This window comes from Rhinopithecus roxellana, chromosome 4 (assembly GCF_007565055.1).
Source record: "Rhinopithecus roxellana isolate Shanxi Qingling chromosome 4, ASM756505v1, whole genome shotgun sequence".
In the NCBI taxonomy this organism is placed as follows: Eukaryota; Metazoa; Chordata; class Mammalia; order Primates; family Cercopithecidae; genus Rhinopithecus; species Rhinopithecus roxellana.
In genome coordinates, this window is record NC_044552.1 from 23,496,191 (window position 1) to 23,514,314 (window position 18,124).

Below are 18,124 nucleotides of genomic sequence, written 5' to 3' on the forward strand. Positions count from 1 at the left end.
AAATCCCCGCGGGTGGGTCGGGTGGGGGCGGGGCTTAGTGGGCGGGGCTGAGCGTGGGGGAGGGGCCAGAGTCTCACACCTTCCAGAAGATGTTTGGCTGAGTAGTGGGTTCCAAGGGCCACTTCCTCCGCGGGTATGAGCAGCATGCCTAAGACTACAAGGATTACCCCGCCCTGAACGAGCACCTGTGCTCCTGGACTACGGCGGCTCAGATCACCGAGTCCAAGTAGGAGTAGGTCGAAGAGGCAGAGCAATCCAGGGCCTACCTGGAGAGCCTGTGTGTGTAGTCCCTACACAGATACCTGGAGTATGGGAAGGAGACCCTATAGCGTGCGGGTGCCAGGGGCGGTGGGGCATCTCCCTGATCTGTAGATCTCCTGGCTGGCCTCCCACGAGGAGGGAAGGAAAATGGAATCAATGGTAGAATATCGCTGTCCCTCTGGGTTTCATATCCTGAGACGTGACTCTGAGGGACAATTAAGTGATGAAGTCTCTGAGGGAATGGAGGGGAAGACAATCCCTAGAATACTGATCAGTGACTCCCTTTGTCCCCTGCAGCAGCTTTGGGTACCACAGGGCGATTTTCTCTCAGACCTTGTTCTCTGCCTCACACGCAGTGTCTTTGAAGGTCTGATTTCAGCCTTTCTGCGTCTCCTGGCTTCTATCTGGGTCAGAAGCTTAAGTCCTCAGAGACCTGGAACCTCTCAACCTGGGCTGCATTATCCAGATTCTAGACCTTTACACGGAATAGGAACATTATCCCAGATTCCTGTGATAAATATTCCTGTGATAAATCCCAGGCTGGTGTCTGGGTTTTGCGCTCTCTCCCCGACCCCAGGTGTCCTGTCCATTCTCAGGATGGTCACATGGGCGCTGCTGGAGTGTCCCATGAGGAGTGCAAAGTGTCTGAATTTTCTGACTCTTCCCCTCAGACCCCCCAAAGACACACGTGATCAACCGCCCTATCTGACCATGAGGCCACCCGGAGGTGCTGGGCCCTGGACTTCTACCCTGTGGAGATCACACTGACCTGGGTGTGCGATGGGGAGGACCAAACTGATAGTGGATGAGTCTCATGAGATCTGATGGGGTTTTTCTGTTTGTTTTGTTTTGTTTTTTCTGAGAGGGACTCTCGCTCTGTTGCCAGGCTGGAGTGCCGTGGCTTACTGCAACCTCCACCTCCTGGGTTCAAGCGATTCTCCTGCCTCAGCCTCCGGAGTAGCTGGGACTATAGGCATGTACCACCACGCCCAGCGAATTTTTGTATTTTTAGTACAGACGGGGTTCCACCATGTTGGCCAAGATGGTCTCAATCTCTTGACCTCGTGATACCCCGCCTCAGCCTCCCAAAGTGCTGGAATTACAGACGTGAGCCACCGCGCCCAGCTGAGATCTGATGGTTTTTTAAAAATGGAGTTTTCCTGCACGAGCTCTCTCTCCTTGCCTGCTGCCATCCACGCAAGATGTGACTTGCTCCTCCTTGCCTTCCACCATGATCGTGAGGCCTCCCCAGCCATGTGGAACTGTTAACTCCGTTAAACCTCTTTCTTTTGTAAATTGCCTGGTCTCAAGTATGTCTTTACCAGCAGTGTGAAAACAGACTAATACACAAGTGAAACACATTATACATTTTAATCAATTAAAGACTAGTAGGCAGCATTCACCATGAGCTAATACAAGAGCCCGTGGGCCTTGAGGGAATATTTGCTGGTAGTCAACTACAAATGGTTAGTCTGACATCCCCTTTTCCTATTTAGGTGCCCTTTATTTCTTTCTCTTGCCTTATTGCTCTGGCCAGGACTTCCAATGCTGTGTTCAATAGGAGTGGTGAGAGAAGGCAGCTTTGTCTTGTGCTTGGTTTCAAGGGGAATGCTTCTCCCATTTAGTGTGATGTTGGCTGTTGGTTTGTCATAGATGGGTCTTATTATTTTGAGGTATGTTCCTTCAATACCTAGTTTATTGTTTTTTTGTTTTTGTTTTAAACATTAGGAGGAAGCATTTTAATCAGATGGTAAGGGATGGTAACACTACAGGGAGCACTCAGCTCCAAGAGCTTCCTTCCAAAGTATGACGAAGTTCCTTTAAATAACTAGATTTCCTGCAGCCTGGTCCTCTGCCCATGGGAAGGAGGGGAAAATGGATGTGAAAAGCATTGTGGCCTGCCCTCCTGTCATTCATAGATCCAGTTCTGAACGCAGCTCACATAATCTACCAGTTCCTCAGGGTGAAACCACAAGCCGATCTCCTTCTCTGCACTCTCCACGGAATCACTGCCATGTATAATGTTCCTGCCAATTTGTATGCAGAAGTCTCCACGGATGGTCCCAGGCTTGGAGTCCACAGGGTTGGTCTCCCTGAGCATGACTCGGCCTGTCTTCACCACATTCAGCCCCTCCCACACCATGGCAACTACCGGCCCTGAGTGCATGTATTTCACCAGGCCAACAAAGAATGGACGGTCCTTCAGGTCAATGTAGTGTTCCTTGAGAAGGTCTTCAGAAGCTTGCATGAATTTCAGACCAACAAGGTGGAATCTTTTCTGCTCAAAACGCTTGATAATCTCTCCGACAAGACCCCACTGGACCCCATCTGGTTTGATTGCAATGAAGGTATGCTCACAGTTGGCCATGGTCCCTTCCAGCTGCTTAGGTTTGAACTCCTGCTGCAGCCGCCAGGACCCGAAACGCTCCTAGGGACCCATGTGGTTCACAGCACTTGCTATTGAGTGTTTTTAACATAAAGGAATGTTGAATTTTATCAAAAGGCTTTTCTGGATCTATTAAGATAATCATGTGGTTTTTGTCTTTAGTTCTATGTATATGATGAATCACACTTAATTGATTTGCATGTGTTGAGCCAATCTTGCATCCTGGATATGAAGCCTGCTTGATCATGGTAGATTAGCTTTTTGATGGGCTGCTGGATTTGGTTTGCAAGTACTTTGTTGAGGATTATTGCGTCAATGTTCATCAAACATATTGACCTGAAGTTTTCTTTTTTTGTTTTGTCTCTGCCAGGTTTTGGTATCAGGATGATGCTGGCCTCATAGAATGAGTTGGGGAGCTCCTCCTCTTGTATTTTTTGGAATAGTTTCAGTAGGAATGGTACCAGCTCTTCTTCGTCCATCTGGTAGAATTCAGCTGTGAATCCATCAGGTTCAGGACTGTTTTTGGTTGGTAAGGCTATGTATTACAGATTCAGTTTTGGAGCTCATTATTGGTCCTTGCAAGGAATCAGTTTCTTCCTGGTTCAGTCTTGGGAGGGTGTATGTTTCCAGGAATTTATCTCCTAGGTTTTCTAGTTTGTGTGCATACGGGTGTTCATAGTAGCTTCTGACGGTTATTTTTATTTCTGCAGAGTCAGTGGTAACATCTCTTTTGTCATTTCTAATTGTGCTTATTGCGATCGCCTCTCTTCCTTATTAGTCTAGATAGCAGCCTATCTATCCTATTAACTTTTTCAAAAAACCGTCTCCTGAATTTGTTGCTCTATTGAGTATTTTTTTGTGTCTTTTTTTTGATCTATTGAGTATTTTTTTGGTGTATTTTTTTCCTTCAGAACTTAACTCATTCTTAACATTTCACAGCCCAGTTAATAATGTACTAGTTCACATAAATATAGAAATCTTGCAACCATTTATCTTCTATATGATGTCCATCTTTTATACTAAAAATATATGTAATATATTTACATAGGTTATAAGCCCCATAAGAAAGACTTCTTATTTTACCTTTAAACAGTTCTATATATATAAAGTAAGATTAAATCGGGGGAGGGGGAGCAAGATAGCCTTTTGCACTTAATATCTACCATTTCTGACATCTTAATCTTTTCTGATAATTTCATTTTCCACTTGGTATCATTTGTTTTTAGCCTGAAAAATTTTCTTTACCAATTTTTATTGTACAGATCTGCTGGTGACAGATTCTCTTAATTTTCTTTTACCTGAAATATCTCCTTATTTTGCCTTTATCTTGAAGGACATCTGTACTGGATATACAATTCTTAGTTGACCTTTTTTTCTTCCAGCACTTTAAAGATGTTATTCTACTTTGTTTCTCTGGTTTCTGATGAGAAATCATTGGTCAGGACAAGAGAAACAGAGAAACGAAAACTGAGAAAATAACATGGTAGACCTAAAACCTATCATATCAATAATGACAAAAACCTGTATAAATCAACACTCCAATTAAGGGCAGAGAGTCTGTGACTGAATTAAAGAAAAAAATAACCCAATCATATGCTCTTTTCAAGACATGAACTTTCTTTCTTTTTTAATTTAACGTTTATTTTTAGTTCAGGGTACATGTGCAGGTTTTTTACACAGGTAAATTTGTATCATGGGAGTTTGTCATGTAGTTTCTGTACCCATTAGTAGCCACCCAGGTATTAAGCCTAGCACCCATTCATTAATTTTCTTGATCTTCTCCCTCCTTCCATCCTCTACCTTCAAGTAGGCCTCAGTGTATGTTGTTCTCCTCTATGTGTCCATTATGTTCTCATCATTTAGCTCCCACTCATAAGTGAGAACATGTGGCAATTGGTTTTCTGTTCCTTTATTAGTTAGCAAAGGATAATGCCCTCTAGCTCCATCCATGTTCCTGCAAAGTACATGATCTCATTTTTTTTGTGGCTGCATAGTGTTACATGGTACATATGTGCCAGATTTTCTTTAGCCAGTCTACCATTGGTGGGCATTTAGGTTGATTCCATGTCTTTACTATTGTGACTACTGCTGCAATGAACACACATCTGCATGTTAAACATGCAATTTCAATATGAAGACACAGATCAATAAAAATTGATGGAAAAAGCAGTGCCATACAAACAGTAAGCATGGGGAATTGAAATGGTTATTTTACTACCAATAAAAGACTTTCAAATAATATATGTTACCAGAGAGAAAAAGAGGCACTTCATAAACGAAAGGGTAAATTCAACAGAAAGACATGCAACCAGAAATGGGTCCAATAGCAAGTCTTCAGAGTTCATAAAGAAAAATTGACAAAATTAGAGAAGTGGAGAATTCTACAAACATGATTATAGATTTTAAAGCTTTCTTTGAGGCCAGGCGCGGTGGCTCAAGCCTGTAATCCCAGCACTTTGGGAGGCCGAGACGGGTGGATCACGAGGTCAGGAGATCGAGACCATCCTGGCTAACACGGTGAAACCCCGTCTCTACTAAAAAATACAAAAAACTAGCCGGGCGAGGTGGCGGGCACCTGTAGTCCCAGCTACTCGGGAGGCTGAGGCAGGAGAATGGCGTGAACCCAGGAGGCAGAGCTTGCAGTGAGCTGAGATCCGGCCACTGCAGTCCAGCCTGGGCCACAGAGCAAGACTCCGTCTCAAAAAAAAAAAACTTTCTTTGAGCTATAAATACAAGAAGAATTTAGCAAAGACATAGAAAATTGAAAAACATTAACAAGCACCCAGACTTAATTTATTTGTATACATATGCGCATCAATGAAAAATACATATTATCTCAAGTATGAATGATATATTTACCAGGAGAAACAGTATTTCAGGCCATAAAACAATAAATTTGAAAACATTGAAATCATACAGAATATATTTTCTGGCCATAATGGAAATACATTAGAAATCTGTAACAATAAGATGATCCTGTGGGACTGAATGCTTTTGTCATCCTTAAACTCAGAATTGAAACCTAATCTCTAATGGGATGAGGTGGAGCCATTAGGAAGTGATCATGCAATGAAGGCAAAAACCCACATTAATGAAATGAATGCCCTTGTAATAGGGACCCCAGAGAGCTCCTTGCCCCTTCCACCATGTGAGGACACCAAGAAAAGAAAACATCCATGAATCAGGAAGCAGCCCTTACCATACACTGACTCTTCCCAGGCCTTGATCTTTGACTTCCCAGCCTCCAGAACTGTGAGAAATAGATTTCTGTTGTTTGCAAGCCACATAGACTATGGTATTCTGTTATAACTGCCCAGATTGACTAAGACAGATGATCATGAAAATACCAAGTGTTGGAAGTTAACATCAAAATTCTATATGACAATTTATTCAGAGGAAATCACTAGAGAAATTAGAAAGTCTTCTGTATTCTGAAGGATAATGAAGCACAACATATCAAATGTATGAGATGCAGCTGAAGTAGTACTAGAGAAAAAATCAATATCCTTAAATGACTATATTAAGAAAGAAGGTAGGTCTCAAATTAGTAAATTAGTTTCTGGTATAGGAAACAAAGAACAAATTAAACCAAAGCATGCAGAAGGAAGAAAATAATAATTAAATAGAAAAAATGAAGCAGAAAGATAGAATTTTAGTGAACTTAAATATTGGCTCTATGGGGAAAAATCAGTACACCGTATAAATTTCTAGCTAGACTGATAAAGACAAAAAGATGCACATTAACAATGTCAAGAAAAAATGAACAGTGCACATTATCTAGATCTCAAAAAGAAATATTGATAATCTTATGTCAGTAAGTGACAAGCAAATGAACAACTTCCTTGAGAGAGAAAACTTAACGAAAACTGACCTGAGAAGAGATAGAAAATGTGGCCAGTCATATATTGATTGTAGAAATTGAATTTGTAATCAAAATCCTTCTCATATGGGAAACTCCAGGTCCAGAAGGCTTCACTGATGAATTGTAGCAAATAATTTAGAAATAACATCAATTTTACACATACCTTTTAGAAATTAAAGGAGGCAACAATTTTCAATTTATGAAGCGAGCTGTATTAGTCCGTTTTCATGCTGCTGATAAAGACATACTGGAGACTGGGAAGAAAAAGAAGTTTAATTGGACTTACAATTCTACATGCCTGGGGAGGCCTCAGAATCATGGCAGGAGGTGAAAGGCATTTTTTACATAGCAGCAAGAGAAAATAGGAAGATGCAAAAGCAGAAACCTTGATAGAACCATCAGATCAGCCGGGCAAGGTGGCTCACGCCTGTAGTCCCAGCAGTTTGGGAGGCTGAGGTGGGTGGATCACCTGAGGTCAGGAGTTCGAGACCAGCCTGACCAAGATGGTGAAACGGCGTCTCTACTAAAAATACAAAAGAATTAGCTGGAGTTGGTGGAGGGCACCTGTAATCCCAGCTACTCATGAGGCTGAGGAAGAAGAATCACTTGAACCCGGGAGGTGGATGTTGCAGTGAGCTGAGACCATGCCATTGTACTCCAGCCTGGGGGACAGAGCAAGACTCCATCTAAAACAAAACAAAACAAACCATCAGATCTTGTGAACCTTATTCTTACACCACAAGAACAGTATAGGGGAAACAGCCCCCATGATTCCAATTATCTCCCACTGGATCCCTCCTACAACAAGTAAGAATTATGGGAGTACAATTCAAGATGAGATTTGGGTGGGGACACAGAGCCCAATCATATCATTCCACCCCTGGTCCCTCCAAATCTCATGTCCTTACGTTTCAAAACCAATCATGTCTTCCCAACAATCCCCCAAAGTCTTTCCTCATTTCAGCATTAACCCAAAAGTCCACCATCCAAAGTCTCATCTGAGACAAGGCAAGTCTCTTCTTATGAGCCTGTAAAATCAAAAGCAAGCTAGTTACTTCCTAGATACAGTGGGGGTACAGGTATTGGGTAAATACAGGTATGCCAAATGAAGGAAGTGGCCAAAGCAAAGGAGTTACAGAGCCCATGCAAGTCCTAAATCCAGTGGGGCAGTATAATTCTAAAGCTCCAAGATGATCTCTTTTGACTCCATGTCTCACATCCAGGTCATGCTGATGCAAGAGGTAGGTCCCCATATCTTGAGCAGCTCTGCCCCTGTGGCTTTGCAGGGTATATGCTCCCTCCCAGCTGCTTTTACAGTCTGGCGTTGAGTGTGACTTTTCCAGGTGCACAGTGCAAGCTGTTGGTGGATCTACCATTCTGGGGTTTGAAGCATCGTGGCCCTCTTCTCACAGCTCCACTAGGCAGTGCCCTAGTAGGAACTCTGTGTGGGGGCTCCAGTCCCACATTTCCCCTCCACACTGCCCTAGCAGAGGTTCTCCATGAGGGCCCTGCCCTGCAGCAAACTTTTGCCTAGGCATCCTAGCATTTCCATACATCTTCTGAAATCTAGGTGGAAGTTCCAAACCTCCATTCTTGACTGCTGTGCACCTGCAGGCTCAAAACCAAGTGGAAGCTGTCAAGGCTTAAAACTTGCACCCTCTGGAGCCATAGGCCAAGCTGTATCTTGGCCCCTTTTAGCAACAGTGGGAGCATCTGGGATGCAGGGCACCAAGTCCCTAAGCAACACACAGCATGGGGACCCTGGGCCTGGACCATGAAACCTTTTTTTCCTCCTATGCTTCTGGATCTGTGATGGGAGGGGCTGCCATGAAGACCTATGGCATGCCCTGGAGACATTTTCCCCATTGTCTTGGGGATCAACATTTGGCTCGTTGTTACTTAATGCAAATTTCTGCAGCCAGCTTGAGTTTCTTCTCAAAAAATGGGGTTTTCTTTCTACTGCATTGTCAGGCTGCAAATTTTCTGAACTTTTATGCTGTTTCCCTTTTAAAATGGAATGCTTTTAACAGCACCCAAGTCACCTTTTAAATGCTTTGCTGCTTAGAAATTTTATCCACCAGATACCCTAAATCATCTTTCTCAAGTTCAAAGTTCCACAAATCTCTAGGGCAAGGGCAAAATGCCACCAGTCTCTTTGCTAAAACGTAAGAAGAGTCACCTTTGCTCCAGCTCCCAACAAGTTCCTGATCTCCATCTGAGACCACCTTAGCCTGGACCTTATTGTTCATATCACTATCAGCATTTTTGTCAAAGCCATTCAACAAGTCTCTAGGAGGTTTCAGACTTTCCCCCATTTTCCTGTCTTGTTCTGAGCCCTCAAAACTGTTCCAACCTCTGCCTAATAGCCAGTTCCAAAGTCGATTCCACATTTTCGGGTATCTTTTCAGTAGCGTCCCACTCTACTGGTACTAATTTACTGTATTAGTTCGTTTTCACGCTGCTGATAAAGAAATACCCAAGACTGAGAAGAAAAAGAGGTTTAATTGTATTTAGAATTCCACATGGTTGGGGAGGCCTCAGAATCATGGCGGGAGGTGAAAGGCACTTCTTACATGGCGGTAACAAGAGAAAATGAGGAAGATGCAAAAGCAGAAACCCATGATAAAACCATCAGATCTCATGAGATTTATTCACCACGAGAACAGTATGGGGGAAACCGACCCATGATTCAGATTATCTCCCACTGGGTCCCTCCCACAACACGTGGGAATTATGGGAGTACAATTCAAGATAAGATTTGTGTGGGGACATAGAGCCAAACCATATCACCAGCATTATCCATATAAAAATCCCAGACAAGAACATCCCAAGAAAAAGAACAACAAATATTCCTCTTGAATACAGACTCACAATTCTATACAAAATGTTATCCAATTAAGATACACATAAAATGAATAATATGCCATGCCACATTGGTTTTTTTCATGGGAAAGTAAGGTTGGTTTAACATCTGAAAATTAATACAATTCACCTAATTAATAGAACAAATGTTGCACAATTATTATAGTTGTTGCAGAAAAAGCACTTATAAAATCCAGACTTTCATGACAAAATATCTCAGCAAACTAAAAATCGAAAGCAATATCTTCAATGTGGTTAAGAGCCTCCATGAAAAGTTTACAGCTACCCTCATATTCAATTATGAAAGGCCACATGCTTACTTCCTAAGATCAGCAACAAAGCAAAGTTGTGGCTCTCCTCATTTTTATTTAAAACACCTTACAAGCATCCTAACTAGTGCAATATGGCAAGAAAATAAAATAAAAGACCAATAAAGGACCAGGTGTGGTGCCTCATGCCTGTAATCCCAGCACTTTGGGAGGCCAAGGTGGGAGGATCACTTTAGTTCAGCAGTTAGAGACTAGCTTGAGCAACATAGTGGACCCGTCTTTACTAACTACAAATAATTTCAAAAAGAAAAAATAGGAAAGGAAGGAATCTTTCTCAGCTTAATTACATATGTAGAAAACAAGGAATTCTGAAAAAGTCTCTGGAATTAATTAAATTTGCAAAATTGTTCACAAAAGCTATGTAATAAATCTCTTAGACAAACATGACAAGTTAGCAACGATACTAATCAAAGAAGTGCAAGTTAAAACCACTGTGAGAAACCATCACACATCACCTAGAATAAGTAAAGTTAAAAAGACATGATAATTCTAAATACTGGTAAGAATATGGAAAAAATAAAAATCTCTTATATTGTTGGTAGGAACGCAAAAAAAAGTTGCAGTCAATTTGTAAAATAATATGGCAGTTTCTTAAAACAGCTACCCATCCATTTATCATATCACCCAACAATTCTACAAATATTTATTTATCCAAAGGAAATGAAAATGTAAGGCTATGCAAAGACGTCTGGTCAGTTATTTATAGTGGCTTCATTAATAACAGACCCTAACCGGAAATAACCCACATGTTTATCAGCTGGAGAATAGAGAAACCAATGAATAAACTGTAATTCCAACAATACTCAGCAGCTACTCAGCAACAAAAATGAATGAAATATTATTACTCTTAACTACATGGAAAGATCTCAAATACTGTTATGCCAAGGGAGAGACTAAACAAAGGACTACATAACATGATTGCATGTCCATTAAATTCTAGAAATTTCATTATTACAGTAACAGAAAGCAGAGCAGTGGTTGAGTGAAGGAAGGGGGTGAGGGTAGGAGGCAAGGATTAAATAGGGGCATGAGCAAAGTTTTTAGGGAAAACTTCTCTATCTGGGCAATGTGGTAGTTACATGACTATAAATAATTACCAATATTCATAAAACATTGCAGCTAAAACTGGTGAGTTGTATTATGCATAAATGCCCCAATAAGGAAAAAAAAAAGGGTGGGGAAGAAGGCAAAAATGAAGACACTTACATCATCAAAATCAGAAAATTCATTTCCTAGGGGTCTTGTACTACATATAATTTTGAAGGAAGTTCTTCAGGCTGAAGGGAAATGATACTAGATGGTGACCTAGGTATATAGAAAGGAACAATTAACAGAAATTATGCACATACACAGATGACATACACACTCATTTTCTTAATGACTTAATATGAATGCTTAAAGTATTACTGTATTATTGAGTTTATAAAGTATATTGATGTAATATATACAACAATAATAACATAATGGTAGGTTAAATGAAACTACACTGTTACAAGTGTCCTTTATTTTGCTGGATGCAGCTGCTTAATATTACCTGAACTTCACTGTGAAAAGTCAAGGAATTGGGTTTCAATTCTTACAACAATAAAAAATTAGTGTAAAGAAATATAGCTAAAAGCCACTAGGAGAATTAAAACCATAAACTAACAAATGTTTACTTAACACATAAGAAAGTGGGAAAGGAGGAATAGAAACCAAAAAAATGAGACAAATTGAAAACATAGCAAAGTGGTAGACCAAAACCCAACCATTTTAAGTGAAGAAATGACACTGACCTGAGTCACATTAGCAGGACTGCTGAGCACTGTGGGGAGAACAGATATGGGCAGGAAGTGAGGGACGGTGTTAGTGCCACAATTCAGGAGTGACAGGGTGGCAGGGACTAAGGGGAGAGGAAGGTTTGAGGGATGAGAGGGGCAGAGAGAATGGCTGGAGAAGCAGGAGGTGAGGAAAAGGAGCAAAGGGAAAGAATTCTAAAGCAGTGGAAGATCCTAGCAGGGGGTTCTTTGCATTCGGTATTTAATACATTTTGTGGGACTGCCGAAAACTAATGTAATGACCTCCTCATGATTAAAAACATAAGAGTAAAAAAAAAACAAGTATGCAAATAAAATACGCACACTGCTTAGATGTGCATAATTGATAAAAACAAGCAGTGCTTAAGCATTGATGACAGGCATTTTGACTTCACTGCAATTTTGAGGCTCCTTGTTACAATATGCAGTAACAAATCCTGCTTCTTTGTATTGAGATGTCCTGGACTCACACAGGGAAACTCGGGCTATGGAATGAAGATAATTTTAAATGCAACAACCCAGAGTCATGGATCCACAGTCTGGGAAAGTAAACTTAGAAGCTTTGTGACTCCAATTGCAGTGCTGTTTGGATACACTTATATATGAAGCAAGCAAAATTAGGTCTTTTACAGATTAGAATCCTGATTATTCAGGGGTTAGATTGTGCTAACCACTGTCTTAATAAACTAACAAAAAACCTGGTCACTATGAGAATCTCTATCTTGTGCCTTCAGCCACAACTTCACCAGGTTTAAAGAGAAAACCCCTTTCTCTACACCGCCATTCCCAGGGCGAGCTCACTCTCTGGCATCAAAGTTCCCTGGGGTGAGTTTTCTTCTAGGGTAGCCCAACGGGAGAGGTAAGGAGTGGAAAGTCCAGTTCAGGGATGAGGATTTCAGGATGAGTGAATGGGAAGGGGCTGGGTCCAGCCTGGGGGTTCTCTCCCCGGTTTCCACAGACAGATCCTTGACCAGGACTCAGGCAGACAGTATGACAAAGAGGCTTGGTGTAGGAAAAGAGGGATCAGGGACAAAGTCCCAGGTCTCAGGCGTGGCCCTCTGGGTCTCAGACCCCGAGGGCGATGACTGCACTGGGGAGGCACAGGGTTGGGGATTGCCCACTCCCCTGAGTTTCGATTCTCCCAACCTTTTTCCTGGATACTTGTGATCCCACTTCTCACTCCCATTGGGTTCCGGGTTTTTAGAGAAGCCAATCAGTGTCGCCGCGATCCCGGCACTAATGTCCCGGTGCACCCACCCGGACTCAGATACTCCCCAGGCGCGAAGGATGCAGGTCATGGCGGCTCGAACCCTCCTCCTGCTGCTCTCGGGGGCCCTGGCCCTGACCTAGACCTGGGCCGGTGAGTGCGGGGTCTGGAAGGAAAGGGCCTCTGCAGGGAGGAGCGAGGGGCCCTCGCGGCGGGCGCTCAGGACCGGGGAGCCGTGCAGAGAGGAGGGTCGGGCGGGTCTCAGCCCCTCCTCGTGCCCAGGTTCCCACTCCATGAGGTATTTCAGCACCGCCGTGGCCCGGCCCGGCCGCGGGGAGCCCCGCTTCATCTCCGTGGGCTACGTGGACGACACGCAGTTCTTGCGGTTTGACAGCGACGCGGCGAGTCGGAGGATGGAGCCGCGGGCGCCGTGGGTGGAGCAGGAGGGGCCAGAATATTGGGACCGGGAGACACGGAATGCCAAGGGCCACGCACAGATTTCCCGAGAGAACCTGCGGACCCTGCTCCGCTACTACAACCAGAGCGAGGCCGGTGAGTGGCCCCAGCCCGGGGTGCAGGTCACGATCCCTCCCCATCCCCCACGGACGGCCCAGATCCCCCAGAGTCTCTGGGTCTGAGATCCACCCCGAGGCTGCGGGACCTGGCCAGACTCTCGACCAGGGAAGAAACTCGGGCGCCTTTACCCGGTTTAATTTCCAGTTTAGGCCAAAATCCCTGCAGGTTGGTCGGGGCGGGAGCGGGGCTCGGTGTTCTAGACTGACCGCGGGGGCGGGGCCATGGTTCTCACACTATTTAGAGGATGCATGGCTGCTACGTGGGGCCCGACGGGCGCCTCCTCCGCAGGTATGGACAGTTCGCTTACGATGGCAACGATTACCTCGCCCTGAACGAGGACCTGCGCTCCTGGGCCACCGCGAACACAGTGGCTCAGATCTCACCGTGCAAATGGGAGGCGGACAAATACTCAGAGCAGGCTGGGGCCTACCTGAGGGCGAGGGCGAGTCCATGGAGTGGCTCCGCAGACACCTGGAGAATGGGAAGGAGACGCTGCAGCGCGCGGGTACCAGGGGCCACGGGGGCGCCTCCCTCATCTCCTGTATATCTCCCAGGCTGGCCTCCCACCAGGATGATAGGAAAATGGGACCAATGCTAGAAAATCGCCCTCCCTCTAGTCCTGAATGGGAAGAATCCTGGGTTTTCAGATCCTGTACTAGAGAGTGACTCTGAGAGCCCACCCTGCTCTCCGGGACAATTAAGGGATGAAGTTCCTGAGGAAATGGAGGGGAAGACAGTCCCTGGAATACTGATCCGTGGTCGCATTTAACCCCTACAGCAGCCTTGGGCACCAGGACTTTTCCTCTCAGGCCTTGTTCTCTCCCTCACACTCAGTGTGTCTGTGGCTGCGATTCCAGCTCTTCTGAGTCCCTAGGCCTCCACTCAGGTCAAGACCAGAAGTCCCTGCTCCCCCGTTAGAGACTCGAACTTTCCAAGGAATAGGAGATTATCCCAGATTCCTGTGTTCAGGCTGGTATCTGGGTTCTGTGCTCCCTTCCCCACCCCAGGTGTCCTGTCCATTCTCAGGATGGTCACATATGTGCTGCTGGAGTGTCCCACGAGGAATGCAAAGTGCCTGAATTTTCTGACTCTTCCCCTCAAAGGCACACGTGACCCAGCACCTCCTCTCTGACCACAAGGCCACCCTGAGGTGTTGATCCCTAGGCTGCTACCTTGCAGAGATCACACTGACCTGGCAGCAGGATGGGGAGGACCAGACCCAGGACACGGAGTTTGTGGAGACCAGGCCTGCAGGGTACACAACCTTCCAGAAGTGGGTGGCTGTAGTGGTGCCTTATGGAAAGGAGCAGAGATACACGTGCTATGTGCAACATGAGGGGCTGCCAGAGCCCCTCACTCTGAGGTGGGGTAAGAAGGAGTATAAGCTATCTCTTCTCAGCGAAAGCAGGAGACCTTCAGCAGGGTCAGCGCTGAGGCCTGGGGGTCAGAACCCCTCACCTTCCTCTCCTTTCCCAGAGCCGTCTTCCCAGTCCACCATCCCCATCATGGCCATCATTGCTGGCCTGGTTCTCCTTGGAGCTGTGGTCATTGGAGCTGAGGTCGCTGCTGTAATGTGGAGGAAGAAAAGCTCAGGTAGGGAAGGGGTGAGGGGTGGGGTCTGAGTTTTCTTGTTCCACTGTGGGTTTCAAGCCACAGGTAGAATTATGACTTGCTTCATCACTCAAAAACACCATCCACACACAGGCCAACCCAACCTGGAGCCCTGTGTGCCAACACTTGTTCTTTTGTGAAGCACATGTGAAAATGAAGGACAAATTTATTACCTTGATGATTGTGGTGATGGGGACCTCCCAGCAGTCCCAGGTCACAGGGGAAGATCCCTAATGAGGAGAGACCTCAGGAGGACAGTTGGTCCAGTCCCCACACCTGCTTTCCTCATGTTTTCTGATCCTGCCCTGGGTCTGCAGTCACAGTTCTGGAAATTTTCCTGGGGTCCAGGATTTGCTGTTTCCTTAAGGACCTCATGCCCTGTGCCCTCCCTGACCTCTCACAGGTTGTATTTTTCTCACAGATGGAACAAAAGGGAGCTATGCTCAGGCTGCCTGTTAGTATAGGGGATTAGAGGGCTGCTCCCTGAGATCACTGGGACAGTGTAGATAAGATTCCTCCTTTAGCCACATCTCCTGTGGGCTCTGACCAGTTCCTATTTTTGTTCTACCCCAGGCAGCAACTATGCCCAGGACTCTGATGCGTCTCATGAGGCTTGTAAAGATGAGACGCTGGGGGACCTGACGTGGGTGGGCATGAGGCAGAGGGGACATGACTCTGTTGAGGGGTTCTCTGGATTTGGACATCTCAAGCATGTGGTAGGCTGTTCAGAATGTCACCAGGTACAGTAACTGCCCTGGATTTGTTTATGATTATTTTCTTCTGTGGCTTGAGACAACTGCCTTCAGTGGGACTGAGAGATACAAAATTTCTTCAAGTCCTTCCTCTGACACACACCATTGTAATTTCAAGAGCTCCTGACTTCTATATCTGCACCTGACATGTGAATATATCTACATTTCTGTGTTCCAGTTATCATCATGTGAGGAAATGGGCGACTGGTCCACCACTGCCAACAGAACCACCACCCCACACTGACTTGTGCTGTCTTCCCCAGTCAAGTTTCTTGTTTCAGCAGAGGTGAGGCTGGGACATTTCTATTCATGTCTTAACTTTAAGTTTCACTGAGCTGCAACTTACTTCTCTATTCAAAGTAAGAACCTGGATATGAATTTTTCAGATTCTTGCCATGAGGTTGGGTTAATGGTTTAATGAAAGGAGAGCAAGGCTCTTAAAACCTGGGAGCCTTCCAGAATCCATTATTGCTGTGCTGGGCCTGTGTAGATGGAGACAGGAGAGAGAGGGTTGTGAGGAGCTGAGTATGGACAGCCTATGCTCAGTTTGTGCTCAGTACATCATGGAATTTGATGTGGTCATTCGTTGGGTTGGTCATCTTCACTGCTCCATTGTTTGTGTGCCTTCAGCAGAACCTTGTTTCACCAGGACCTGTGATCGCAGGGACACAGATGTTGCCTGGGCCTTGTCCTGTCTCCAGGACCGTGGACAGTGAGGGCTTCATGTGGCTGGGTCAGGCTATGGTATGGCCCTACTATTTTGTATCATTATTTTTGGTTTCTTTGTTTCCATAGAGGACTATGCCTGTTCCTGTTCTGTTGTCTGAGTTCTGATCTCTTTCTCCTCTGGGTGTCCCTCATCTCTGACAGCAGCAGGAGTCATTTTTCCTGTCATTGTCCCCACAAGGTGGAAGGCAGCCACTGCATACAGAAGTCTGTGGTATTAGATGAATTTTCAAGCCCATGCAGCTTTTACCCTATTTCCAGGGCTCTTTCTTGGATTGTATTGTCTATCTTTTCCACAACCTTTTTAAAAGAACTAGATTCTGAAATTAGCAGAGAGGAGGAATGCCACAAGTGCTCATTTTAGGTAACTTTCTAGAGGAACTCCTCTTGTGCTCAGCTGTCCTACCCACTCTCCCTTCCCTGAGTGTAGTAATCCTAGCACTGGACTCTAATGCAAACTCATGGATTTATAAAGCAGTCTAACTTAAATTTATATTTGTTTGGAAATTGGGATTCATAGTCTTAAGATTGTTCTTTCCTAAGAGGGAAATATAGTTGCATGCTGCAGTGTGCAGAGGGATTGGTGTGGGAGGAGGGATGCAGGGAGGGAGGGAGGACACACAAGCAGCACCTCTGAGAAAAGCATAGGCGACCTCGATGTCAGCGTGAGGGGACCTTGTGCTGTAGCTGCTGTGAAACAGCATTTGGCCTGAGGCTATTTAATAAAGATATTGCCTTTAGAATAGCGAGGTGCTCTACAGCAATCATTCATTCAGCCAGCCTTTGTTGTCTGCCAGACATGTGACAGAATGTTTTTGCATCTGGCAAAAGTCATTGAAGTAAAATCAGAAAAATCTCTAGCCTTGTGGAGCATGTGTTGCAGTGGGAAGAGGCAGACGGTACATACACTCTAATATATGCAGAGTAAATGAGGAAAGTCGAAGGTGGTAAGTGATGTGGAACAGGTGATCAGAGTGTGGGTTGTGGGACAGAGAAGGTAGCTATTGTGCTGGGGTGGTCAGCGTGGGCCTTGTTGGGAAGGTGACCTTTGATTAAATATTTGAAGGACATAAAGGAATTTGTCATGAGGGTATCTGGAGGAAGTTTTTTCTAGGGAGTAGGAACCTTCGGTGCCAGTGTACCAGAGCAGGATCATGTCTGTGTGTTCTGGGAAGAACAAGGGACTGGGTATGGCTAGAGCAGAGAGTCACTGAGATAAGGTCAGGGGTTTGGTCAGATCATGTGGGTCTAGGGCTGGAGTATGTGGGAAGGATTTTGACTTTGAATGATATAGTTTTAAGCAGAATAAAGACATACCACAACTTCTTTTTTAAAAAGGATCCCTCTAGCTGCTGTGCTGAGAACAGAATCCAAAGGCCGGAGATGAGCAAGGCAGGTGAGGAGAATGTAGGAAATGAGTGCAGTATTTCAGGCTGGAGATTTTGGTTACTTAACTGGGTGTGAGCAGTGGAAATACTGGGAAGTGATTGGATTCTCACTATTTCCAATCACCTTATACAGCATTTTCTAATGGACTAAATCTGGAGTATGAGAAAGAAGAGTAAAGGATACCAAAAATGTCAGACTGTGTGACTAAAAAGAGTTGCCATCAGCAGAAAATGAGAAGACTAGCAGGAGCATATGAGAGGAGGGGACATCGCAGGCAGTCACTGTGGGAGATGTGGGATCTAAGATGCCGCTGAGAAATACCAGTGAGGTAGTTGAGTTGGCAGTTGGACAGATGAATCTAGAGACA

At 44.8% G+C, this 18,124-nt stretch overlaps 1 protein-coding gene and 2 pseudogenes across 3 annotated transcripts in view; 2 read left to right on the plus strand and 1 right to left on the minus strand.

Annotated features, from left to right (window-relative positions):
* LOC104668434 (HLA class I histocompatibility antigen, A-30 alpha chain) overlaps positions 1 to 15,849 on the plus strand; it is a 329,434-nt gene extending 313,585 nt beyond the window's left edge. The window contains exons 5-6 of one of the 2 annotated variants that reach the window (XM_030928091.1): positions 14,756 to 14,872; positions 15,821 to 15,849. In XM_030928091.1, coding sequence (XP_030783951.1) covers positions 14,756 to 14,872; positions 15,821 to 15,834 — 131 coding nt within the window. In that variant the 3' untranslated portion in view covers positions 15,835 to 15,849. Of the gene's footprint in view, positions 1 to 14,755; positions 14,917 to 15,820 lie in introns of those variants that run through there. The other variant, XM_030928090.1, reaches the window with a different exon arrangement.
* On the minus strand, positions 1,989 to 2,994 carry LOC115896792 (annotated as a pseudogene). Its single transcript, XR_004056661.1, has one exon. The product of XR_004056661.1 is annotated as a nucleoside diphosphate kinase A pseudogene (transcript).
* On the plus strand, positions 12,664 to 14,713 carry LOC104666164 (annotated as a pseudogene).
* Positions 15,850 to 18,124: the final 2,275 nt, after the last annotated feature.